The 27,139-nt window shown below is 30.1% G+C and overlaps 2 protein-coding genes across 2 annotated transcripts; both read left to right on the top strand.

Moving 5' to 3' along the window:
* The first annotated feature begins 1,618 nt into the window (after window positions 1-1,618).
* On the top strand, window positions 1,619-4,905 carry LOC113365854 (T-cell activation inhibitor, mitochondrial). Its single transcript, XM_026607398.1, has 12 exons — window positions 1,619-1,738; window positions 1,807-1,933; window positions 2,002-2,116; window positions 2,179-2,326; window positions 2,389-2,484; window positions 3,057-3,141; window positions 3,210-3,345; window positions 3,449-3,540; window positions 3,604-3,704; window positions 4,255-4,398; window positions 4,468-4,599; window positions 4,665-4,905. The coding sequence occupies exons 1-12, from the start codon at window positions 1,716-1,718 to the stop codon at window positions 4,903-4,905; spliced, it is 1,440 nt and encodes a 479-aa protein (XP_026463183.1). The 5' UTR covers window positions 1,619-1,715.
* A 12,776-nt stretch (window positions 4,906-17,681) lies between these two features.
* LOC113367143 (juvenile hormone esterase-like) lies at window positions 17,682-23,015 on the top strand. Its single transcript, XM_026608772.1, has 6 exons — window positions 17,682-17,879; window positions 17,983-18,189; window positions 20,769-20,915; window positions 20,977-21,799; window positions 21,911-22,088; window positions 22,853-23,015. Exons 1-6 carry the CDS (start codon window positions 17,682-17,684, stop codon window positions 23,013-23,015), a joined length of 1,716 nt encoding a protein of 571 aa, XP_026464557.1.
* The last annotated feature ends 4,124 nt before the right edge of the window (window positions 23,016-27,139 follow it).

The following is a 27,139-nucleotide window of genomic DNA, read 5'->3' as shown; positions in this document are numbered from 1 at the left end:
GTGTGTGTGCGTGCGCGCTTCGATACAAATTTTCGTCGACGATTTCAGGAACACCGGTCAACCGATTTGAATAATTCAAAAAACATTCGATTTGTATTGATAAGGAGACGTGCTGATTAGTTTTAGATTAGTATAGTTGATACCATAGATAAAAGAAAAGTATTGGTTGATACTACATCATGAACTATTTCATATTGTTAACTCAATGCATATATTTCGCAAACGAAAAATTGATGCATTTGAAATAAAATATGTTCATTCCATATACTCTTCTTTTATCTATGGTTCATTCTAACAATAAGTCTGCTTAATTAGATTATGTTTATATACATTTAATTCAAACATATTTAGACAACGTCGTCAAATATGGTCTAATCTAATAAGTTTTCACATTTTGTCTACAGGGAACAAATAATGAAAATTCTAGTTTTTATAATATTTATTTATAGACATTTTTGTTGACTGATTATTTTGCCCCCTCGTATGTTTAAATACGGTACGGGAAGCTCCAGCAATATTCTTTAAGGCACGATGCCAAGCGCCCCACTAGTTAACTTCCTGTTAGGGTAAGTTATAGTAATCAAAAAAAATCGAAAATGAAAATTTTTATATATTTTTACGTTTCAGAGGTTTCTGAATAATTTGGCATACCTTAGAAAAAATGGATGTATGTGTGTGTGTGTGTGTGTGTGCGTGCGTGCGTGCGTGTATGTATGTGTGTGCGGATACAAATTTTCGTCGACGATTTCGGGAACACTGATGAAGCATTTTGAATAATTTAAAGAACATTCGATTCGTATTGATAAGGAGACGTGCTGATTAGTTTTTGGCGAAGGTAGGTCTAGCCGTTCTGAAGATATGGGGCAAAAAGTGCCAAAAACGGTACCTCAGTTTTTAAGAGAACGGAGCGTCCGATTTTAATAATTCAAAAAACATTTTACTTTTGTTGACTAGGTGAAGAACCGATCAAATTTTCATAAAGGCAGGTCTAGCGGTTTCGGAGATCTAATGAAAAAAGTAAAAAAAATGCCATTTGGCGGTCAAAAATGATCATTAGACTTATGCATATCAAATTATCAGATATTTTATAGAGATTTTAACAATAAGTATGAATTTGGTTTACAGTCCTATGGGTTCCGTACCAATGTTTACGCGTTAGACGGCGACTTTTGGCGCTTACGCGCTTTGATATTTCGTCTTTATGCAGTTAAAGCAGTACGATTGCTTTGAAAAAAAGTTTAGATCTTCCAAAATATGTCAAAATAAAAAAAAAATATTTTTTTTTTTTTAAATCTTTTTTTTTCAAAAAAAAGTAATTTTTGGTCCAATTTATAGTTTCTCAAAAATCTTATTTTTTCGAAGTAAATTTTTTTCAAAAATGTTAATTGTTTTTTTTAAAAAAAAAATTTTTGGTACGGGAAGTTCCAGCAATTTGCTTTAAGGCACGATGCCCTAATTGCCTTAAGACAGAATTCCACTTACAGCTTTACAGCAGTTTGAAACTTCTATCGTGACATCTATGATTATTATTTACATTCATCAATTTTCAGTTTGAAACTGAAACAATAGATGTCGACCGACTTATTATGAAACATGAACAGCTGACAAAATAATACCCATTCGACAATTTACGTCAGTTTAAAATAACTTACAATTTTTGGCAATTTAAGTGTAATAGATATATATATTCATGTGGGGTAAATTATGTGATATAAATGTTTACTTTCACTCATAAAAGGTTGTTTATAAACGGCACCATAAAATTATTTAATTAACATTTTTCAAATGTAATTTTTATTTTTACAGTTTCTGTCCCAGTAAATGGTACCAGCAAATATACCGTTTTTTGAATACCGCCGAAATTGCATCTATTTTAAGGCCATTTTATTTTGCTGTGCACCCTGATTTCTTTGGAAAACATCCAGAACAAAGAGTAATAAAAAAATGTATTCCTTTCATTTGTAGTGTTTACATAACATTTCAAATAATTCTTTCTTTTAGTCCGTCAATGAAAATTCGTTGAAGCAACTTAGTTCATTTTTAACTAGTTTACAATCAGGAAAAGCAATTCGTTCGACTAAACTACCTTTTTATTTAAGAACAACTTCTGATAGAGGTGATGTACAAATGTATATTAATATATTATGTATGCAAATATTGAAATATTTTTTGTTTCAGATAAATTTTTATTAGTATATATTCCACTCAATGCACAGGAAAATACACACTCTACAATTAGAGGCATTCTTAGAGCTTGCAAATTACCAACAGATCAATTAGATAAAATACAAAAACCTAAATCCTCAACTGTTAACGAGGTTAAAAGGTAAAGTAATGATTATTTTATAATAAGATTGCACAATAAGTTAATAAATTTTTATTTTGCAGAAGATACAAATCAAAACACACTGATGATATTGAAAAAGATTTGTTTGCTGATATAATTTTTGCTACGCAGAAAGCGAAGGAGGCAGAAAGTTTGAAGTATGTATATTATATAGCTTTTTATGATCACTTTATTATATAGCACAAATAAAAGATATGTAACATGCCTACATTATACCTTTGTTTGAGACAAAGCTATTCATAAATATTATGGAAAAAAATCATCAATGCATTTCTTAAAAATATTAATTTAGTCAACTTTATTGTGAATTCAGAAGCATTTAAGGGTTGTTTATAAATCGAAACAGAATATTCATAAATCTAATTTAGTGAGTAAAATATTTAAACTTTTGAACAAAAAGAAAAAGGAATAAATAGTAACTCTGTTTAAGCTCAAATTTATGGAACACACTTAGTTAATTCGTGCATTTAAATTATTTCTACTTACTTATGTTGCTTTTTCAACCAAGAGTTTATTTGTAAATTAGCTTAATGCATCAAAAATTGTAAAACTGGGCTGTTATTAGTTAAATAACTATCTTGAACAGGAAAATCCGAAATTTGGTGTTAATTTTGCAATTGTTAGGACGAGAACGATTTATTTGCTTACATATACTCACGTAGGTGGTTTTGCTATTAATTTATTAATGAAAGTTTTAAATCTATTTCAGAAATTGGTTGTCCAAAAATGGTGCCATTGCCCAAAAGCGATATAATGCTTTGAAGGAATTAAAAGAAGAAGTGCAAAGGCTTCAGGTGAATATTTACTTTATAAAATTAGTAATTATTTAGTTACAACGTGTTAAGTGAATATTTCATTTTAGCATGAGTTAATAAACAATTTACAATTATCTGAATTGAGATGGGAATGTGGTTGGAATATAGAACATTACCGAGGATGCCTCAAAAGCCTCCAGGGACTGTACAATCTTCACCCAAAAGCACTAAAAGTTTTAAAAGGTTAAATACTTCATTATTTACTTGATTTATTATTATTGTATAGAAGTGATTAATTCTTCATGATCATTTAGATAGTATATATTGCAATTTTGTGCGATTATAGATCGCGTTTTGGTTTTTGCTCCATTTACTGGTGTATCGCTTGATGGACATGTAATGCTAAATAGTGGAGAAGTGAGGCATAACTGGTTTGAAGTGAGTTATTCATATTGAAAATATAAGAAATGTTTAATAATTACTTGATTATTTGAATCATAGTTAATCAAAAATGTCGACTCACATGAAAAAACTTTAAGAAACATACCTGCCCATGAATATGCATTGTCAAAAGTTTTGCGAGATATTAGAGTTGCAAGAAGGTTAGTACAAATTTTGAATTAAAAATCTATACTGTACTATAACTATTTCTTTTAGTATAATGTATATTATTACAATGAAGTGAATTCCATAAAATTATTCTTAATATTATATAAATATGTAATATATATAAAATAGTGCTAAACCTAGCAAAATAAATTACAAATAGATTTTAACAATAAAATAAATCACTCTGAAGATACAGGGGTCGAAGTTGTTTCTGTTTGAACCTACATCCTAAATTTTTATTCAAAAATAAGTCACCAACTATTTACCATATAAATCATTTTTTTTATTTGATTTTTCTCATTCTTTTAATATTTTTTCTACCAATAAATTATTAGCACACAATAAAATACTTTACATAAAATATGTTTGGAAATATTTGTAATTTTAAATATTTTTGTTCTTTTCTTGTTCTTGTTCTGTTCTTTCTTTGAAATGTTCATGTTGGACTTCTCTTAATCCATCCAATTAAAAAAGACGGCTTCAAATATAATTTTCCGTTTAAAATCATAAAACTAACTAATACATCAATTCATTTTGTTTTAGAAAATATATGCCAAAAATATTAGCCAGCGAATATGCATCTCATTTACGGAAAATTACCACTTCATTACTAGATTTCTTAAGTAAAACGAAATATCCAAGTCACTGGCCAGAAAAATTATCGGAGTTCGAAATTGTTGTTGAATGGTAATTATTTCATGCTATATAAACTCTTAATTAAAATTATAATAGCTTTACTAAAACATAATATTACAGCGAAGCTGGTCCATTGATGGTTTCACCAACAGGCCAGATAATAACACCATCTTCGTATCCTGGTTCTTTGCTTGTGGATTTTATATCAGAAAATCTAGACCTAGCTAGAAAAAATATGTTAGAATATAACAAGTAAGAGAATATAACAGTAAATTAAAATTATGTAACTTTATTTTTTATATGAGGCCTGCTTTCAGGAATAAACATAAAGAAAAATATCTCTTGGATCTTTGTGTTACAGCTTTCTGTCTTGAAAGCTTAACGAAAGATGATTCAATATCTCCTGAGAATATGATAAATTGTTTAGAAAGATTATTAAAAATCAATTCTAGCATAATCGATACGAATCTTCTTTGCGGTTCTGCCGTGCATGTTACAAATTATTACTCAGTTTTGAGCGATGGAACAATTTGTTTGCCTTGGGATTGGAAATTATGATTGCATAAAGTCAAATTAGATAATTTTAGTAAATTTGTTATTGTTAGATATTTTATTATTTTAGATCTCAAAACTTTTATTTGTGGTTGTTAATAGTATTATTTTGTTAAATATATAGTTAAAATATATAGAACTATATTTATTATTAATTAACGTTCCAAATAAGTTTTTTCGACTTTTTAAATCATTCTGAATCGTTTGTGACCAAATATGGGAAAAGTATCTTGGTCGATTTTTGGCCTTTCGTCGACGTTTTTTCATAAACGCCTGAACCGATTTCCAAAATCTAAATGACATTCGATGAAATTCCATAAGGAATGGTTAGCTTTGCAAGACGTTTATTTAAAAATAGCAGAAAATTGTAAAATTATACGTTCATGTTTTTGCAAAAAAAATCTTGAACCGATTTCGAAAATCTAAAACCGATCGAAAGATACCGTTTCGGAAACGTGATGACAGTTTTTGGCAAATATCGTACGGGCCGTTTCTTCGTGATACAAAGCAGTAGCTTTAGTAGTATTTTTTTTATTTGGAAATATAGACCCAAATATATTTCCAAAAGAAATTAATTTTTCCGGACATTTGCTGCCAGGACTTCATACCGCATTAAAATCTGAATACCGTTTTTCGATATTTGGCATTTGTAATACCAGGATTGCGGTATTAATACCGGTATTGTCAATGAAAAATTCACTAGTCATATTTTTATTACCGCAGTTGCTATATTAACATATTAACATTATTATTTTTCTAAAATGAGTACATATCATTTATTTTATGAATAGGAGTAGATAGGTACAAAAAAAACGTGCAAGTAAAAAAATATATATTAAACTTCTATGCTATATTTTACGTATGGAATTACATATTTAGGGAAACAAAAAATTCAATTAATAGCTTATATTTTTTGTTAAATATGCTCTTAAAAAAGATAAACAATCAATAGTTTCATCTTCAAGCGAGAGCCGAATTTTAGCACGATTAAAACAAGCTGAAAAGGCTTTTTCTCATTCTACACTTGTCCACAATTGTCATATCAGTACATTATCTTCTATGTATTTAAAAATATGTCGGGTTTTCCTCCCTGACGAAATAACTCCAGAACTCACAAACCGATTTCGACAATTTTGCATTCGTCGGAAAGGTCTCGGGTTCCACAAGGTTTATAGCTAAGAAAATTAGTGGTGCATGGCATCGTGCCTTAGTGCAAATTGCTGGAACTTCACGCACCGTAATTAAAAATTCGAGTAATGACATTAGTGGGAGTTATCAGAATTATGCTTGGTTAAGTCAACGAGAAATTCTTGCCACAAAGAATAATGATGTACACGCACTGAATTTCACCATTCAATCAAATATTGCTGGCGATTTGATGACATACCAATGATTCCGACTGGTCTTCCGTTTGACTTCAAACGATTGCAATTTCCAGTTTGCCTTGCTTTCGCAATAACAAGTCGCAAGGCCAATCGCTTAGTGTTTGCGGGATAAATTTCAAATATATTATTGAGAAAATCATTGTTTTTTATATGGGCAGTTATACGTTGCCTGCTCACGAGTTGGAAAGCCATCCGCTTGGTTTGTGTTAGCGTCAGACCAAAAAACAAAAAATGTGGTTTACCAAAGAGCACTTCAATGAAACGGATAATTTGCAGATTCACTATCATTTACTTAGAGAAGTTCAACTAAAAAACACTTCATTTTTGTAATCGAAATTAATTCGTTACTGTTGTGCAATAAAATCAAATTTTTCCTTTTCAAATATAAAAAAAACAAAAATTTCTTCTCAATATTATCATTGATTATCTAACTATTTATCATTTCATGATTTGACTTAGTTAATTTCCGTTATAGTAAAATAATAAATAAATACGAATAATTGACAGGAAGGTATACAATATAGAGAATTATATTGTGTCCATTGTATATTATGTTTAAAAATCAAATGAGGACAATGCGCGTGGACGAATAATAATTTTTATTAATGGGTTCTATTCATTAGGTAGCTATCGTATATAATTATAATATCAACAATCGCTTTAACTTGCCAATGTGTCATCGGCTGAGTTGAGTCGGCAATACACAGTGTAAAATTTGTGTATCGCATTAGTTCAATTTTTATCAAAATACTGGTAATTTCGAAATACCGGCATATTAGTATCAATACCGGTATTGAATACCGGACAAAAATCGTCCGGAATCCCGGTATTGTAAGCCCTATTTGTTGCAATATATCACATCATAATTAGAATTATCTAATATTTAGATCACAAAGCGAAAAGAAAACCAAAATGAAACTAGTTGGTATTGATATTTTTCCTTGAGGCAAGTTACATGAACTTCCGAAGATAGTGATGAAAGTAATGATGATATTATCCAACGAACAAAAAGAAGAACAAGTTCGACAAATTAAATGAATAGCGGAAGGACTTTAGCAAATATGCCGATTCTCCTTCAATAATCGAGTTTGACATACATCAATAAACACCCAGACTACACATACCAAGCAATATAAGACATCCAATTTACTTTACATTTTACAAATGAATTATTTGACAATATAAAAATAGAAAAAACAAACCATTATGGCAGCACAAAAATGAACAAATATACTGACTAATCAGTGGCATATTCTAAATGCGAGAGAAAGAAAAAAGGATTGTATTGACTGTTCTGATAGAAAAGCAGCAGGAGGAAGGCGGCAAACAAAATTTTATTGTAAAACATGTCAAAATCAATCAGCTATGCATTTTGGAAATTGTTTTGAACGTCACCATTCTTTATAAAATGATCAAAAATAAATTAATATTATAAATGTATGTCTTTCAAATTTTTATCAAACAAATTGCATAACATACACAATGAAATCAAGTTTACAGCCGGTACAGTAGATTGTTTTGAAATCGGTGCCGTCCCGTAAGTGTTAATCCGATAAAAAAAAGTGGACCAGTGGTGCATGGCACGGTATCTTCAGGCAAATTGCTAGAACTTTCGGTACCGTAATTTAAAACTTTTAAAAGCTCAGAAATAAAAAGTTAGATTTTTTTTGATAATTTTGAATTTTTGAAAATTTTGAATTTTTGAAAAGTTTGACAAATCTGAATATTGAAAAAATGTCTTTTTTGAAAAGATACTTTTTGAAAACTTATACATTTTTTGGAAACTTGGGACATTTTATAAAGACTAATTTATTTTTTTTTTTGAAAATTTTTGATACCTATTCATATCGGTTGATTCAAATTACAAAATAATTTTTTAGACATTTTTTAAAACTTTTTTTCTGGATAACCGAAACCGCTAAATCTGCCTTTGCTTTATTAATTCTTCATAACGTCAATACAAGTGGTATGTTTTTTGAATCATTCAAATCGGATGCTCCTTTCTCTCACAAATTTAATTATTGGCACTGTTTGCTCCGTATCTTCGAAAGGGCTGCACCAACTTTTTCCAAAAACTAATCAGCACGACTCCTTATCAATATGAATGTTTGAATATTTCAAATCGGTTGAGCGGTGGTCCCGAAAATGTTGACGAAAAATTGTACCCATACATATACATATACACATACATAATACACACCTACTAAACACACACTCATCCAAATTTTCTAAGGTATGCAAAAATGTTCAGAAACGTATAAATTAAAAAAAATCGATTTTTGGACTTATACCCTTAACTTACCCTACAGGAAACATAAAATCAAAATCAATATTCGATATGTTAGTTTTAGCGGAAACGGTGCGCGTGTGATTAAGAAATCAGTTAGTTAAATATAATTGTATTACATTTACATTAAAATTTTAACTATATGGCAAACTATAATTATATATAATTAATTATATATATATATATATATATATATATATATATATAATTCCTGAAAAAGTTTGTTTTCGTCAAAAAATCCGATTTGCTATTTTTATGTTTTTTGACGTTTCCAATCATTCTGAATCGTATGTATGTGTGTTTCAAAACATTAAAATCCATTCGACGTAGCTCGATATGGTCTCGCATCGATTAGTTTTGCCCAAGTTCTGAAATTTCAAAAGTTGAGAATCATGCAAATTAGTTTTTGGCAAAGATCGGCCAGGTCGTTTCTATGTAATTACTTATTAAAAAAATTGACGATTTTGATGAAAGATTTATGATGATAAAAATACTAAAATATTATTATTAATATTAATACTAAAATATTATAGCCCATTTAATTTTGAAAATTCATTTATATTCTAGATTCCAAAATTATATAAAATGTCATGACATAATGTTTTGTTATCCCCTGATGTCAAGACTGACGGAAATATGGTGGTCAGGACAAGAAAATGTGATAGCCTGCAGTGACTTGGAAAGTAGGCCGACGGAAGACCAGCGGTCTGCAGGCTAGAAAAATATTCTAGTGAATACCATGAATTTACGGAGCCTCAATAATCCATCTATTTGAAATTTGGTAGGCGTTAATGCCTACCGTTGCACCACTGTTTATATTAACTTCCCGTAGGGTAGTTATAGTAATGGGCCGAAAATCGAAAATAAAAGTTTTTGCATTTCTCCACGTTTTAAAGGTTTCTGAACAATTTGGCAACCCTAAAAAAAATGGTTGTGTGTGTGTGTTTTGTGTGTCCGCATTTTTCCGTTCACGTTTTCGGGCTCAAGGATCAACCGATTTGAATGGTTTAAAAAACATTCGATTCCTATTGATAGGGAGATGTGCTGATTAGAATTTGGCAAAGGCAGCTTCAGCCCCGCTACGGAGTATCCGATTTGAATGATCTAAAAAACATTCAATTTGTACTGATTGGGAAAAGACGGTAGAATACCATAGTCTTCTAGATCATACTAAAACTTTTTTGCTATTGTACAAGATGACTATTAAGTCAAAAATAAAATAATTAAAATAATGTTTATGGGTAATATCATAACACTACAAATAATACATTTGATGATGTCCAGGACTAAACTAATATTTTCGAATAATAAATTAATTACTTTAATATAATATGATTGATTCTAAATTACTGAAGCGTGTGACATAAATTCAGTCGACAAATTGTCTTGAAAAAGAAATCGAGAATTATTTTTTGACAAATTTATTTTAATATGTAAAAAATCAATGTTTGAGATTCTTCCAAATAAAATTTGACTTTATAGTATCTGCTTTGCATATAAAAAAAATTTCCAACTACAAAAATACAAATTACTTTAATAAACTTAAAAACGACTTAATCAATAATAAACAAATTAATTTATGAGTGATTAGAAGTATTCCGAGAGTATTTATTACACATAATTGAAAACGAACGAACCCGTTAACTCGGAGTATTTTCTAAAAGCAAATAAAAGCAAAAAGTAAAATATTACGGCCCTACAACAACTGGTTTAGCTTTAAAAATTCGTCAAAGTTTGCAAAAATTAGTATGGTCTTTTTGGCATTTATCAAAATTAGAACTTTCATCGACGTTTGCTCAAAAACGCCTGAACCGATTTCAGATATTTAAAAAGCATTTGATGTATCTTGATGAGAAGATTATCATTTCTCAGTTTTGTGCGACGATCGGCCGAGCCGTTTCTTTGTAATTTGGAAAAAAGTGCTAAACATTTTGTCCACATTTAAGCTCATACTACCGAACCGATTTTAAAAAATGAAAAACTGATCGAAAGATATTAGTTGGAAATGATACTGATTAGTTTTAGGTGAAAATCTGCCGAGCCGTTTTCTTGTAATTAACTGTTGAAAAAAAAATTAGACCGACTTTTATGGAACTTTTTTTTGCGATATATATCATGGTCTTATAGAACTTACTGAATTATTAGGCCTTACGACAAGTAGTTTAATTTCAAAAATTCATCAAAGTTTGAGAAAATGAGTAGTTTTTTTTTTGACGTTTGTTAAAAATAAAATTAGATGATTTAGTTGGTATAACGATAGTGTACTTGGTCTTGAACATAGTAAACCATTAAAGTCCTACGGAAACTGATTCAATTATAATTATTGATTAATTAAAATTATTCATTTTTGAAAATTTGCTTTTAGAAAATACTCCGAGTTAACGTGTTCGTTCGTTCGTTTGCAATGATGTGTAATAAATCCGCTCGGAATACTTATAATCACTCATAAATTAATTTATATTTTATTGATTAAGTCGATTATTTACACATTTCGGGAAGTTCATGTAACTTGCGTAAGGAAAAATATCAATACCAACTAGTTTCATTTTGGTTTTCTTTTCGCTTTGTGATCTAAATATTAGATAATTCTAATTATGATGTGATATATTGCAACAAATAGGGCTTACAATACCGGGATTCCGGACGATTTTTGTCCGGTATTCAATCGTCCGGAATCCCGGTATTGTATTCCCTAATAATTCAGTAAGTTCTATAAGACCATGATATATATCGCAAAAAAAAGTTCCATAAAAGTCGGTCTAATTTTTTTTTCAACAGTTAATTACAAGAAAACGGCTCGGCAGATTTTCACCTAAAACTAATCAGTATCATTTCCAACTAATATCTTTCGATCAGTTTTTCATTTTTTAAAATCGGTTCGGTAGTATGAGCTTAAATGTGGACAAAATGTTTAGCACTTTTTTCCAAATTACAAAGAAACGGCTCGGCCGATCGTCGCACAAAACTGAGAAATGATAATCTTCTCATCAAGATACATCAAATGCTTTTTAAATATCTGAAATCGGTTCAGGCGTTTTTGAGCAAACGTCGATGAAAGTTCTAATTTTGATAAATGCCAAAAAGACCATACTAATTTTTGCAAACTTTGACGAATTTTTAAAGCTAAACCAGTTGTTGTAGGGCAGTAATATTTTACTTTTTGCTTTTATTTGCTTTTAGAAAATACTCCGAGTTAACGGGTTCGTTCGTTTTCAATTATGTGTAATAAATACTCTCGGAATACTTCTAATCACTCATAAATTAATTTGTTTATTATTGATTAAGTCGTTTTTAAGTTTATTAAAGTAATTTGTATTTTTGTAGTTGGAAATTTTTTTTATATGCAAAGCAGATACTATAAAGTCAAATTTTATTTGGAAGAATCTCAAACATTGATTTTTTACATATTAAAATAAATTTGTCAAAAAATAATTCTCGATTTCTTTTTCAAAACAATTTGTCGACTGAATTTATGTCACACGCTTCAGTAATTTAGAATCAATCATATTATATTAAAGTAATTAATTTATTATTCGAAAATATTAGTTTAGTCCTGGACATCATCAAATGTATTATTTGTAGTGTTATGATATTACCCATAAACATTATTTTAATTATTTTATTTTTGACTTAATAGTCATCTTGTACAATAGCAAAAAAGTTTTAGTATGATCTAGAAGACTATGGTATTCTACCGTCTTTTCCCAATCAGTACAAATTGAATGTTTTTTAGATCATTCAAATCGGATACTCCGTAGCGGGGCTGAAGCTGCCTTTGCCAAATTCTAATCAGCACATCTCCCTATCAATAGGAATCGAATGTTTTTTAAACCATTCAAATCGGTTGATCCTTGAGCCCGAAAACGTGAACGGAAAAATGCGGACACACAAAACACACACACACAACCATTTTTTTTAGGGTTGCCAAATTGTTCAGAAACCTTTAAAACGTGGAGAAATGCAAAAACTTTTATTTTCGATTTTCGGCCCATTACTATAACTACCCTACGGGAAGTTAATATAAACAGTGGTGCAACGGTAGGCATTAACGCCTACCAAATTTCAAATAGATGGATTATTGAGGCTCCGTAAATTCATGGTATTCACTAGAATATTTTTCTAGCCTGCAGACCGCTGGTCTTCCGTCGGCCTACTTTCCAAGTCACTGCAGGCTATCACATTTTCTTGTCCTGACCACCATATTTCCGTCAGTCTTGACATCAGGGGATAACAAAACATTATGTCATGACATTTTATATAATTTTGGAATCTAGAATATAAATGAATTTTCAAAATTAAATGGGCTATAATATTTTAGTATTAATATTAATAATAATATTTTAGTATTTTTATCATCATAAATCTTTCATCAAAATCGTCAATTTTTTTAATAAGTAATTACATAGAAACGACCTGGCCGATCTTTGCCAAAAACTAATTTGCATGATTCTCAACTTTTGAAATTTCAGAACTTGGGCAAAACTAATCGATGCGAGACCATATCGAGCTACGTCGAATGGATTTTAATTTTTTGAAACACACATACATACGATTCAGGATGATTGGAAACGTCAAAAAACATAAAAATAGCAAATCGGATTTTTTGACGAAAACAAACTTTTTCAGGAATTATATATATATATATATATATATATATATAATTAATTATATATAATTATAGTTTGCCATATAGTTAAAATTTTAATGTAAATGTAATACAATTATATTTAACTAACTGATTTCTTAATCACACGCGCACCGTTTCCGCTAAAACTAACATATCGAATATTGATTTTGATTTTATGTTTCCTGTAGGGTAAGTTAAGGGTATAAGTCCAAAAATCGATTTTTTTTAATTTATACGTTTCTGAACATTTTTGCATACCTTAGAAAATTTGTATGAGTGTGTGTTTAGTAGGTGTGTATTATGTATGTGTATATGTATATGTATGGGTACAATTTTTCGTCAACATTTTCGGGACCCGCTCAACCGATTTGAAATATTCAAACATTTATATTGATAAGGAGTCGTGCTGATTAGTTTTTGGAAAAAGTTGGTGCAGCCCTTTCGAAGATACGGAGCAAAAAGTACCAATAATTAAATTTGTGAGAGAAAGGAGCATCCGATTTGAATGATTCAAAAAACATACCACTTGTATTGACGTTATGAAGAATTAATAAAGCAAAGGCAGATTTAGCGGTTTCGGTTATCCAGAAAAAAAGTTTTAAAAAATGTCTAAAAAATTATTTTGTAATTTGAATCAACCGATATGAATAGGTATCAAAAATTTTCAAAAAAAAAAATAAATTAGTCTTTATAAAATGTCCCAAGTTTCCAAAAAATGTATAAGTTTTCAAAAAGTATCAGTATTTTCAAAAAAGACATTTTTTCAATATTCAGATTTGTCAAAATTTTCAAAAATTCAAAATTATCAAAAAAAATCTAACTTTTTATTTCTGAGCTTTTAAAAGTTTTAAATTACGGTACCGAAAGTTCTAGCAATTTGCCTGAAGATACCGTGCCATGCACCACTGGTCCACTTTTTTTTATCGGATTAACACTTACGGGACGGCACCGATTTCAAAACAATCTACTGTACCGGCTGTAAACTTGATTTCATTGTGTATGTTATGCAATTTGTTTGATAAAAATTTGAAAGACATACATTTATAATATTAATTTATTTTTGATCATTTTATAAAGAATGGTGACGTTCAAAACAATTTCCAAAATGCATAGCTGATTGATTTTGACATGTTTTACAATAAAATTTTGTTTGCCGCCTTCCTCCTGCTGCTTTTCTATCAGAACAGTCAATACAATCCTTTTTTCTTTCTCTCGCATTTAGAATATGCCACTGATTAGTCAGTATATTTGTTCATTTTTGTGCTGCCATAATGGTTTGTTTTTTCTATTTTTATATTGTCAAATAATTCATTTGTAAAATGTAAAGTAAATTGGATGTCTTATATTGCTTGGTATGTGTAGTCTGGGTGTTTATTGATGTATGTCAAACTCGATTATTGAAGGAGAATCGGCATATTTGCTAAAGTCCTTCCGCTATTCATTTAATTTGTCGAACTTGTTCTTCTTTTTGTTCGTTGGATAATATCATCATTACATTCATCACTATCTTCGGTGCGAATAGTAATTTCGTAAAATTTGTCTGTATGAATGTCTATTTGAAACTCATCTTCACTACTGCTTAATTCACAAAATTTACCAGTCGTTTTACCATATTTAAAAGCGCTCGGTCGTTTTTAATATTTAAAAAAGACTGTATGGCAAAGAAAAGGGATAAAAATACTACTAAAATAACTTAAAATTATTTTCAAAATACATCACTGTTATATGTCACTGCTATATGTTATTTATTCAACTTTTCGATAATAATGATGGCAATGAAAATGATCGGAGCAACATCAAGAATAGCAAAAAACTCAATGAATATTTATAAATTTAAACATTAGAAGATCAACATAATTAATAAAATAAAATAAAATAATCAACATTTTGATTGTTTTATGAAAAGTGACTATTACTATTAGTAATATTAATCATAATGTTAATAAGGTCGTACGTGTCGGATCTTTAAATTGTCGCGAATTTGCATACACCGCGATTATTAGATAACTACTATATTAATGTTAAGGCCATCTGCTAATAACATAATATGATATTTGTCATGTATGCGAGATATATGACCATAAATAGTCGACGATTACCCTTATAGGATCCTTTTAGAAGAAATTCGCATGAGTCTGACATTGGAGAAAGTGTGTGTATGCATATGAGGAGGGTGGTGCAAAAGGCAAAATTTGGCCAAACGTCGACGTTTTCTCGCAAACGCCTGCACAGTATACGATTTCAAAAATTGTAAATATCATTAAAAATTTAAAGTTATTTGATAAAACTCGATAACTCGCTTTTATTAGTTTTTGGAGAGGATCAGCCAAGCCGCTGTAATTGGTTTAAAAGTGCAAAATTTTTTTTGTGCCAAAAATCCTCAACTGAATTATAACCATTCTATAATTATCAATTGGGGATTGTGCTTTTTTACTATTTTGACTAAACTTTTTTATGACAGAGTTCATGGTCTTAACAGGCATCATATAATATAATAGATTTACGCAAAATCGTTTAATTATAAAAATTGATTCATCAAAATTTGGAGGTGTCAAAATTTCAAAATTATCTCAAAACAATTAAATTTTTTTTCTGAAACTCAGTCATTAAGTAGTGATGTTTTATCAACTTGCCTTGATGCATTTAGTTTTTATGTAATATTCTGAAATGTATTTTTTATTATTAAATAATATTTCGTAGGCGAATAATATTTTAGAATGTTCCTGTGGGCCATAAACCTCATTACTTTTATTTTTTATATTTTCAAAATAGATTCAGGATTTTTAACGAATACGTTGACGAAAAATTTGCACTTATCTGCTAATAACAAGAAAACGGCTTGGACGATCACGTGAAACTAACCAAAGCGATTCTATATCAAGTTTCATTGTGTGGCTTTTAAATTTTTGAAATTGATGTAGCAGATTTTGAGAAAACTTTGACGAAAGGTTAACTTTTGGCGCACATACATACAAACATACTTTTTCGAATTTTGTTCTCAAACGATTTAGATTCAGAATGACTTGATACGAAGAGAAAAAAAAGTATCAAACCAGAATTTTTTGTCGAACAACTTTGGGAATGTAACAAAAATTTACGTAATATGTCGATATTTTTAACTTCCCGAAGGAGAAGTTTGTTATTGCGACAAAATCCGATTTGCTAATTTTATGTTTACTCTACGTTTCAAGCCATTCTGAATCGAATGAAATCGAATTTGGAAAAAGTATATGTGTGTGTATGTATGTATGGATACATAAATATATGCATGTGAGCCGATTTTCGACCTTTCTTCTACCTAATCTCAAGTGGAAATCGCTTCTAAATTAAAATATACACACCAAAGCTGTTAGATTTACATATTTAACAAACTAGTGGGGTGCAAATTGGTGGAATTTCCCGTACCGTAATTAAAAATCTTGGTTTGGAACCCAAAAAAAAAACACAAAATGTGTACACATTATGAAAATCTTTATGAAATATCTGATAATTTGATGTGCATAAGTCCAATAAACCGCCAATTGACATTTTTTTAACTTATTTTTATTGAGAGTCCATAACCGCTGAACCGCCTTCCCAAAAATTAATCAGTTTTTCATCTTGTCAATACAATCTTCAATCTTCAATACATCTTGTTTTTGGCACTTTTTGCCCCGTATCTTCTCAATGGCTAAACCTGCCTTCGCCAAAAACTAATACGTATCGAATGTTTTTTGAATTATTCAAATCGGTTGACCCGTGTTCCCGAAATTGTTGACGAAAATTTGTATCGGCACACACACACACACACCGCACACACACGCACACATACATCCATTTTTTTCTAGGGAATGCCAAAATGTTCAGAAACCTTTAAAGCATAAAGATATATAAAAATTTTCATTTTCGATTTTCTTGCGATTACTATAACTTGCACTACGAGAAGTTAAAAAAAAGTGAGTGTGGTTTACCGCTGCGTTGCCCTTTGATGCCTAATAGAACATGTATGCATTTCTGAGAAATATATAATACTTTGTTAAATACCAAATGCCATTTTCTATAGATTTGCGACAAATACAATAAACTGATTTAATTATATTATGTACTGCGCAAAGTTCAAGAATGTAAACAACAGATTATAATATCTCGTGGTTAAAATTAGCATTTGTTATTATTGCATCTGATCGCAAATGATTTAATTGCGAAACCTTTTAATAAAAATTATTGAACTAAAACAGTGAGCATCATTAATAAAATAGTTATATAATCAACGTTATTCATATGACCTTACCGACTGTCGCAAGAATATTAAATTCAACGTTGAACATCTGAGGAAATTATTATAGATACTTAAAACATTCCGCACTATTTCGCATTGAGTTCAAACACTCAAGATTATCTGTGATATGCTGTTCTGTCCCTGTGGGAGACCGAAGCTGTTGCAAAAATTTTGTATCAAGTTTCCTTTAAATCGAAAATAACAAAGAGATATATAATTTGAAAAATGGTGAATTGGACGGCGGTTATTGTGATCTTTACTCGAATTTTGTGCGTTTGCTACAGCCTTAAAACAGAACCAGAAGTTAAAGTCCAACAAGGAGTCTTGCGAGGGAACGTAGCAAGATCCGTAAATGGGTTTAAATATTTCATATTCAAAGGAATACCGTACGCCAAACCTCCTGTCGGAGTTCTGAAGTTCATGGTGATTTTATATTGAGTATTTATTTACTGCCTACTGTGCGACAATAACCTCGAATCAATCGTAAATCTATATTGAGTGTACACCTGTGATCTCTTATTTGTAGCCCCCTCAGCCACCCGACTCCTGGAATGGTACCAAATTCGCACAAGAAGACGGTAACATATGCGTGCAGCGTGCGCCAATGGCTGATTATTTGACTGGTGATGAAGATTGCTTGTATCTTAATATCTACACACCTAAACTGCCTTCTAAAAATAATGACAAAAAATACCCAGTCATGGTTTGGATACATGGCGGGAGTTTTAACACAGTAAGAATTCTTCTTGAATTTCATTACTATTTTATCCTATAACAGGTTAAATATCTTTTCGAGGAAAATTCAAAATTAATTATGCAAAAGAGCAGTTTTATATGCTATTATTGAAATCGGAGAGTTGAAAATACTTTTTTAATAAATTGCAATATTAAAAGACTTCAAACATTAATAAAAGTATATGAAAACTGCAATCTTTTTTCCTAGTTAATGTACTATTCTTATATTATATGAGTAATGCACTAAATCTTTTAAGAGCTTATCTACTATATATATATTTATATAAATTATATATATATATATATATATATATATGTGTGTGTATATATATTAGGGTGGTCCTTAATATGAACATTTTCGAATTTTCTTGCTCCCAATGGCTCAAACGATTCCAAATTGATAAAAAACAATTCTCAGAAAGTTTTAGCTTTTAATATTGTCTTTTGGATAGTGCGCAATTCAATCAGTTTTGTATTGAAATAGCATGGAAAATTTTTCAAAAATTTTAAAAATGTTTTTTAGATATAATTTAACGAACAAATGAATGAGTTTTATTCAAAATTCGACGCTCTACAAAACAAATTATAAAAAAACTGTTTTGCAGAGCGTCGAATTTTCAATAAAAAATGACACGAATTTTCACATTTAATTCATTAGTCGCTTAGTTATACCTAAAAAAAAAATTTTTAATTTTCAAAAAAATTTCCATGCTATTACCATACGAAGTTTGATTAAATTGCGCACTATTTAAAAGTTAATATCAAGAGCTAAAACTTTTAGAGAATTTGGAATCATTTCAGAGAATCAATTTGGGAGGCCGCATATGAATATAAATAGAGTATAAACTTACACCAAATTAACATTTTTTTGTTAATGTTAATTTAGTGTAATATTTTTCTCTCTGTTCCGACTATTCTCCGAAACGGCCGATTTTGACGATTTTTTTACTGGCAGGTTTTTGATGGGGGGGTATCTTAGGATACATTTATTAACTTCCCGCAGGGTAAGTTATAGTAATGGCAAAAAAAATTAAAATATTTATATATCTTTACGTTTCAGAGGTTTCTGAACATTTTGGCATACCTTAGTAAAAATGGATGTATGTGTGTGTGTGCGGATACAAATTTTCGTCGACAAAAAAAATACACTTCAATTCACAACCGATTTCAATTATTCAAAAAACATTCGATTGCTGTTGATGAGGAGACGTGCTGATTAGTTTTTGGCATATGCAGGTCTAGCAGTTTCAAAGATACGGGGCAAAAAGTGCCACAAACGGTAACTCAGTTTTTAAGAGAATGGAGTGTCCGATTTTAATATTTTAAAAAATATTTTACTTGTATTGACAAGATGAACAACTGACCAAATTTCATTAAAGCAGGTCTAAAGCAGGAAAAAAGTAAAAAAATGCCATTTGGCGTTCAAAAATGATCATTAGACATATGCGCATAAAATTATCAGATATTTTATAAAGCTTTTAACAATAAGTATAAATTTTCTTTACATTTCTATGGGTTCCGCACCAATGTTTATCCATTAGACGGCGGCGCGGCACTTACGAGCTTCGATATTTCGTCTCTATGCAGTTAAAGCAGTACGATTGCTTTAAAGAAAAGTTCAGAACTTCCAGATAAAGAAAACATTTTTTTTTTCAAAAAGTCTTTTTCCAAAAAAAATTTTTTTTTTCAAAAATTTATAGTTTCTCAAAAATCTCATTTTTTCAAAGTAAAATTTTTTCACAAATATTAATCTTTTTAAAAAAATGATTTTTGGTACGGAAAGTTCCAGCAACTTGCCTTAAGGCAAGATGACATGCGCCTCACTAGTTTTATAAATAACATCTTAAGTTTTCTCATCTCCTCCTAGCTGTACTCCTGATTTCTTCCGAGTGAAATTTAAAGAAAAAGTGTATATTTCATTTAGAATTTTTTGTTTTTGCATTTTACTTTATCTTATTTTAATTCAAGAAAATTTTAGATATTCTTATCTCTGATAAATATTATCTTATCTTAATTCAAAATAAAAATCTAAAAATAAATATTTTTTAACTTAAGTAAAAATTTTGAATAATAATGAATGAAGTGCATTTTTTTTGTTGAATTTTATTTTCAATCAGAATACATGACAATTCTATGAACCATTTGGCTTATGTCATTCACTCGCACACATACACACACTCTTTCAAAAACACATATAAATTAATCTGATAAAAATAATATTTTTAGAGAATTACTTCAATAAGTGATTTTGCTATTCTGTTCATATAAGGTTGTGGTAGTTCTAAGGTTCCTCCATATTATCTTTGGGCAGCTTCTTCTTCAGTCTTCTTGAAGTTGGTGTCTCAAGAAGCTGAGTGACTATATAATTTGAATGATGTTCTACTACGATTGTAGTCTCAAGATTTCTAATTTGTTATTTATTTTTATTTATTAAATGTAGTGCTAATATAGATAAATTCCTCGTATTTTAATATGCTTTAATCTATGCGAAAGAAGATTCCAAAAAACTTTTTAATTTCGGTATGTGGGGGGATGAATTCTGCCTTATTTTTAGACGACAATTTAATTATTTTAAAGGGTTCAGGAACAAGTTCAGAGTATACACCAGAATTTTTAGTTGCTGAAAATGTATTGGTGGTAACTATAAACTATCGCTTGGGATTGTGGGGCTTTCTAAATGCACCCGCTATCGGCATACCGGGCAACGCTGGTTTGAAAGATCAGGTATTTGCATAACAATATTAGAATGTAATATGAATTATTTATAAATAATTTTCTGTCACAGTTACAAGCCCTGAGTTGGATTCAGCAAAACATAGCAAAATTTTCTGGAGATCATCAGCAAGTAACACTGTTTGGTTGGAGTGCCGGTGCCGCTGCAATTCATTTGCATATGCTATTTCCTGAACCAGTTTCAAAAGGATTATTCCACAGGGTAATACTACAAAGTGGAACTGCTATAAACCCTTGGACTATGAATGTACATCCAGAGTTGTGGTCGAATTGTCTACTGAAGAACTTAGGCTTATCGAATAATAGATCGTCAACTCTACGCGATTTACAAAATACACCGAGGTACAAATTATTTAAGCGTCAGCATTGTCCAGAACTAGATGAAAAATATTCATATGGGATTTATCCATTTGCCTATCTTCCGAGCCCTGAGCGAATAAGTCGCACGAATAAAAAACCGACACATTTCAATCTCGTGGTTTTCGGGTTAATGAGTCTCCAAAAGCAAATACCTATGATGATTGGCTACACTAGCAAGGAAGGAAATTTATATCAAATGCCAGAAGGTGATGATTTGCTCGAAGTTACTGATAAAACGGAACTAAAAAATAATATTAAACTAGAATGTCTCGCATATTATATGGAATCAAGTAATTATAATTATACAGATATTGTTGAAAAAATTTATAACAGATATTACGGAAAGGAAACTGATCCAAAAAAGCTCTTCGAAATTTCAATCAACTTAACTACTGATTGTTCAATGCTTTTTGGAATAGAAAATACGGTCAGATTTTATACCAAATACAGAAAAAATCATGGCTCTATAAAAGGCAATATATACTACTATAGATTTTCATTTGATGGAAGTTTTGGTAACTATTTTCTTTACTTTATTTATAAATAGAGTACTATGTATGAATTGATACACAGATTATTGTAAAATATTGGAATTCTTTAACAAGAATTCAAAATTTAATTGGTAGGAATGGCTAAAAATGAATATGGCTTAACACACATAGAAGGTGCATCTCACGGTGATGATCTTGGCTACTTATTTCACTGGAAAAATCCGCCGCAAGATTTACATTCTAATTCTACTTTACGAGAAAGGAAATTGATGCGAACTATGATAAAGATGTGGACCAATTTTGCAAAAACAGGGTATGATTATTTGCAAAATGTTACCAGATTTAGATTTTGCTCTTTTTAATATATTGAAAATATTTATTTAAATTTAATTTTTGTATTATAGTTTTATAGATTTTCTTTTCTTAGGAGAAAAATTACGTTACAAAAGTAGATGAGTATTTTAACTCTTTCCGCTCGGTTGTCCCTCTGATGGGACAACGTAAGTCTAGCATTTCACTCGGCTTCTCTATTCAAAATTTACTATTTTTCAAAGTATTTTTTTGACCTTTCTTATTATATAATCTCTTTTTTTCTAAGTACGGTAAAACCATCGTGCAATTCTTGAAGTAAAATATTAATCAAAGAAACAGATCCATATAAAAAAGATATATTACACTATTCTCTGGACTGATAAACTACTGGGACGCTAATTAATTATAACGACGATGGAATCGACTCGGAAGCATTTGGAAATTGATTTAAAATTTAACTGAAATTTATATGTTCTTCAATGTTCACAAATTCATATATATTGCATAAAATACTTGCACAATAATATCAAGTTTTTAGCAGACACGTTTTCGTCAGAATGCGACGCCGAGTATCTGGTATATAAAGTACGAATCAGTACCGAGCGGAAAGGATGTATGTTTTTAATATTGAAAAGGCCGCATATGAATAGAGTATAAACTTACACCAAATTAACATTTTTTGTTAATGTTAATTTGGTGTAATATTTTTCTCCCTGTTATTATACCATGAAACTAATATTTATTTTTTATGAATCTCGCTCCTAGGAATCCGACACCTGAAGTAAACAGAGACGTACCTATCAAATGGCTTCCAGCGACTGAACAAAAAATATATATGCTGGATATTAATAATGAATTGAAAATGTTGAGAAATGTAAACAATGATATACACAACTTTTATGCAAATTTCTCTTTAAATAGACTGTGATCACCCTGTGATATTTGGTTTTTGTTATAATAATAATTTTATACTTAAAATTCACAATTGTGCATTCCATTTTGAATACATAATCATTAAATACATATAATTATTGTGATGGAAATTATTATTATTGACTTTCCGTAGGATAAGTTCTAGAAATTTTTGAATTTTTTATCGTTTCAAGATTTCCTGGCATGCGTGCATTTTGGCATACCTTAGAAAAAACATAGGTATATGTGCATGAATAAAAAATGTATATGTGTATGTGTGTGTATTTTGTGTGGATACAATTTTTCGTTCACGATTTCGGGTGCACTGATCAACCGATTCAAATTATTCAAAAAAAATCACATTCACATTCGATTCCTACTGCTGAGAAGACGTGCTAATTTTGTTTTTGGCAAAGACAAGCCCGAGATGCGAAGCAAAAAGTGCAAAAAACGGCAGTTTTTGCGAGAACGAGGCATCCGATTAAATTGATTCAGAATACATTCGATTTACCTTGATGGCGAAACGTGCTCGTTAATTAGTTCAGATAAATAAACATAATGGGTTAGTTTTTGTTTAAGACAGGTGCAGCGGTTTGAGAGATACAGAACAAAAATGCCAAAAATTACAGTTCTTGAGAAAGCAGAGCATTCAATTTGAATTATTCGAGAAATATTTTACTAGTTGGCGGAATGAAGAAATGATTAAATTTTTAGAAATGCAGGTCCCAGCGGTTTGGAGACCAGAAAAAGAAGTTTTAAAAAATGCTTTTTGGGGTCAAAAATAATAATTATAGACTTATTTACATTATATCGTCAGATATCTTATGGAAAATGTTAATATAATAAGTGAATTTTTTTCTATTTCTATGGGGTTTTATAATATTTATTAAATATGTTTAAAACATTAGTTACTTTAACTATGGTAACTAGTGGTGCATGGTATCGTGCTTCAAGGCAAATTGCTGGAACTTTCTGTACTGTAGTCTGGAATTTTTAAATGCTTTAATTTTTTTAAAAGTTTAATTTTTTTTAAAGCAATAGCGTTGCCTAGCTGGTTTAGAAACGGAATATTAAAGCGCGTTACGCCACGTTGCAGTCTAACGGTTAATTATTACAAATTTTGGCACAAAACCCATACAAATTTAAACAAAACTTGTAATTATTATTAAAATCTCTATAAAATATCTGATAATTTATAAGTCTAATTATCGCCAAATTTTTTCAACTTCTTTTTATTGGATTTCCGAAACTGCTCGACCTTTCTTCCCAAAAATTTAACTAATTCTTCATTATACAATACAAGTGATATGTTTTTTGAATCATTCAAATCGGACTCTCAGTTCTCTCAAAATCGTTTTTTTTTTTGTTACTTTTTATCCCGTATCTTTGACACGGTTAGACTTCCTTTTGCCGTAAAGTAATCGACACGTCATATATAATACGAAACAACATATATAATAATGCAAAAATTGAAATTCAAGTTTTGAGAAAACCGAAAGTCCGATTTGAAAGATTCAAAACACATTTCACTTATATTGATGGAATGAAGAATTGATTAATTTTTTGGGAAGGCTGATACAGCAGGTTTCGTTGATCTAAAGAAAAGTAAAAGAATGCAATTTGACGGCAAAAAATGATCATCAGACATATGCAAATCAGGTTATTAGATATTTTACAGAAATTTTAATAATAAGTACAAATTTTCTTTACATTTCTTTGGGTTCCGTACCAAAATTTATAATGTTTAAAATTTAAACAAATGTTTTCGACATTTCCGACAGTACATGGATCAATCCACCTATTTTTTTTTCTTTTATTTTTTTATTATTTTTCTTTTTATTATTATTTTTTTAAACAGCAATCAGAACCTTACATCCTATGAGCTGTTGGGCTGAAACTTCTCCTTACTTCGTATTTTTTTAGATGATAACCCAATGGTTAATCCATCATCCATATTTGATGATTTTGTTATTAGAATTAATCTAATAGGGCTGACTTTTTATTGGTGCAGCAATGCCGGACAAGGGCTATTTTCACTTGGAAACATATTACTATCTATATTCCTGACAACAGACTGCTCGAAGTGGGTATCGAACCCGAGACCTCTGATTCAGGTCCCGTCGCTCTTAACCGCTTACCTACGGGCGAGCCCATCCACCTAAATGAGTTTCAAAATTTTCAAAAAATTCTATAATTTAGAAATAGCCGAATTTTTTCAATAAAAATCAAAATTGAAATTCTCAAACAAACCGAATTTTTTCAAAGTTTTAAAGTTTTCAAAAATTCCTCTAATTTATCTTAAAACACGATGTCCATGCACATGCTATTCACCACTCGTTAAACTTGCATTTAGCATGGTGTTATAAACAAAACAAAACTAGTGGTGTATGGCATCGTAAGGCAAATTGCTGGAACTTTTCCGTACCGTAACGAAATGTTCGAGAACAGAATTAAAATTAAAATCAGAATTACATTGGATATACAAAGAAAATTTTTTTTTGAAAAAAAAAATTGAAATGGAATTTTTTTTCCCCAAAAACAAGCAAAAAGTTTTTTGTATCATTCAAATCGGACGCTTAGTCTCTCTGCCATTTTTTGCACATGTACACTCATTTGCCAAGAATTAATCACCTCTCGCCCTGTCATTATACAAATTGAATGTTTTTAGATCAGTCAAATCGGATACTCCGTTCTCTCAAAAACTCGATTTGTATTTTCTGCACTCTGCTCCGTATCTCCGTAACGGCTGGACCTGCCTTAACCAAAAAATAATCAGCACATCTCCCTATCGATAGGAATCGAATGATATTCGAACCATTCAAATCGGTTAATCGTGCGCAGTTTGACATACATCAACAAACACCCCGACTACAAATACCAAGCAATATAAGACATCCAATAGATTATTTTACTTTATATTTTACAAATGAATTATTAGACAATATGATAGAAAAAACAAACCATTATGGCAGCACAAAAATGAACAAATATACTGACTAATCAGTGGCATATTCTAAATGCGAGAGAAAGAATAAAAGGGATTATATTGTCTGTTCTGACAGAAAAGCACCGTAACCGACAGTAATTATTTTATTGTAAAACATGTCAAAATCAACCAGCTATGCATTTTGGAAATTGTTCTGAACGTCACTATTCTTTATAAAATGATCAAAAATAAATTAGCTGTAAGTGGAATTCTGTCTTAAGGCAACTAGAGCATTGTGCCTTAAGGCAAATTGCTGGAACTTTCCGTACCAAAAATTATTATTTTTTTTAAAAACTATTAACATTTTTGAAAAAAAATTACTTCGAAAAAATAAGATTTTTGAGAAACTATAAATTTGACAAAAAATTACTTTTTTTTGAAAAAAAAAATTATTTAAAAATTTTTTTTTTAAATCCTTTTTTTGAAAAAAAATGTTTTTTTTATTAACTTCCCGTAGGGCAAGTTATAGTAATCGCAAAAAAATCGAAAATGAAAATTTTTATATATCTTTACGTTTCAGAGGTTTCTGAACATTTTGGCATACCTTAGAAAAAATGGATGTATGTGTGTGTGTGTGTATGTGTGTGTGTATGTGTGTGTGTATGTATGTACGTGTGTGTATGTATGTGCGGATACAAATTTTCGTCGACGATTTCGGGAACACGGATGAACCGATTTGAATAATTCAAAAAACATTCGATTCGTATTGATAAGGAGACGTGCTGATTAGTTTTTGGCGAAGGCAGGTCTAGCCGTTCCGAAGATACGGGGCAAAAAGTGCCAAAAACGGTACCTTCGTTTTTAAGAGAACGGAGCGTCCGATTTGAATAATTCAAAAAACATTTTACTTGTATTGACAAGATGTATAATTGATCAAATTTTCATGGAGGCAGGTCTAGCGGTTTCGGAGATCTAATGAAAAAAGTAAATAAAAATGCCATTGGGCGGTTAAAAATGATCATTAGACATATGAACATCAAATTATCAGATATTTTATAGAGATTTTAACAATAAGTATATTTTTTTTTTACATTTCTATGGGTTCCGTACCAATGCTTATGCGTTAGACGGCGGCGCGGCACTTGCGAGCTTTGACATTTCGTCTCTATGCAGTTCAAGCAGTGCGATTGCTTTGAAAAAAAGTTCAAAATTTC

The sequence above is a fragment of the Ctenocephalides felis genome, unplaced genomic scaffold, assembly GCF_003426905.1.
Source record: "Ctenocephalides felis isolate EL2017-DRISC unplaced genomic scaffold, ASM342690v1 CF-g0.4_SCAFFOLD_01170, whole genome shotgun sequence".
In the NCBI taxonomy this organism is placed as follows: Eukaryota; Metazoa; Arthropoda; class Insecta; order Siphonaptera; family Pulicidae; genus Ctenocephalides; species Ctenocephalides felis.
Note: the sequence above shows the minus strand (reverse complement) of the source record. Positions and strands in the feature narration are given on the sequence as shown.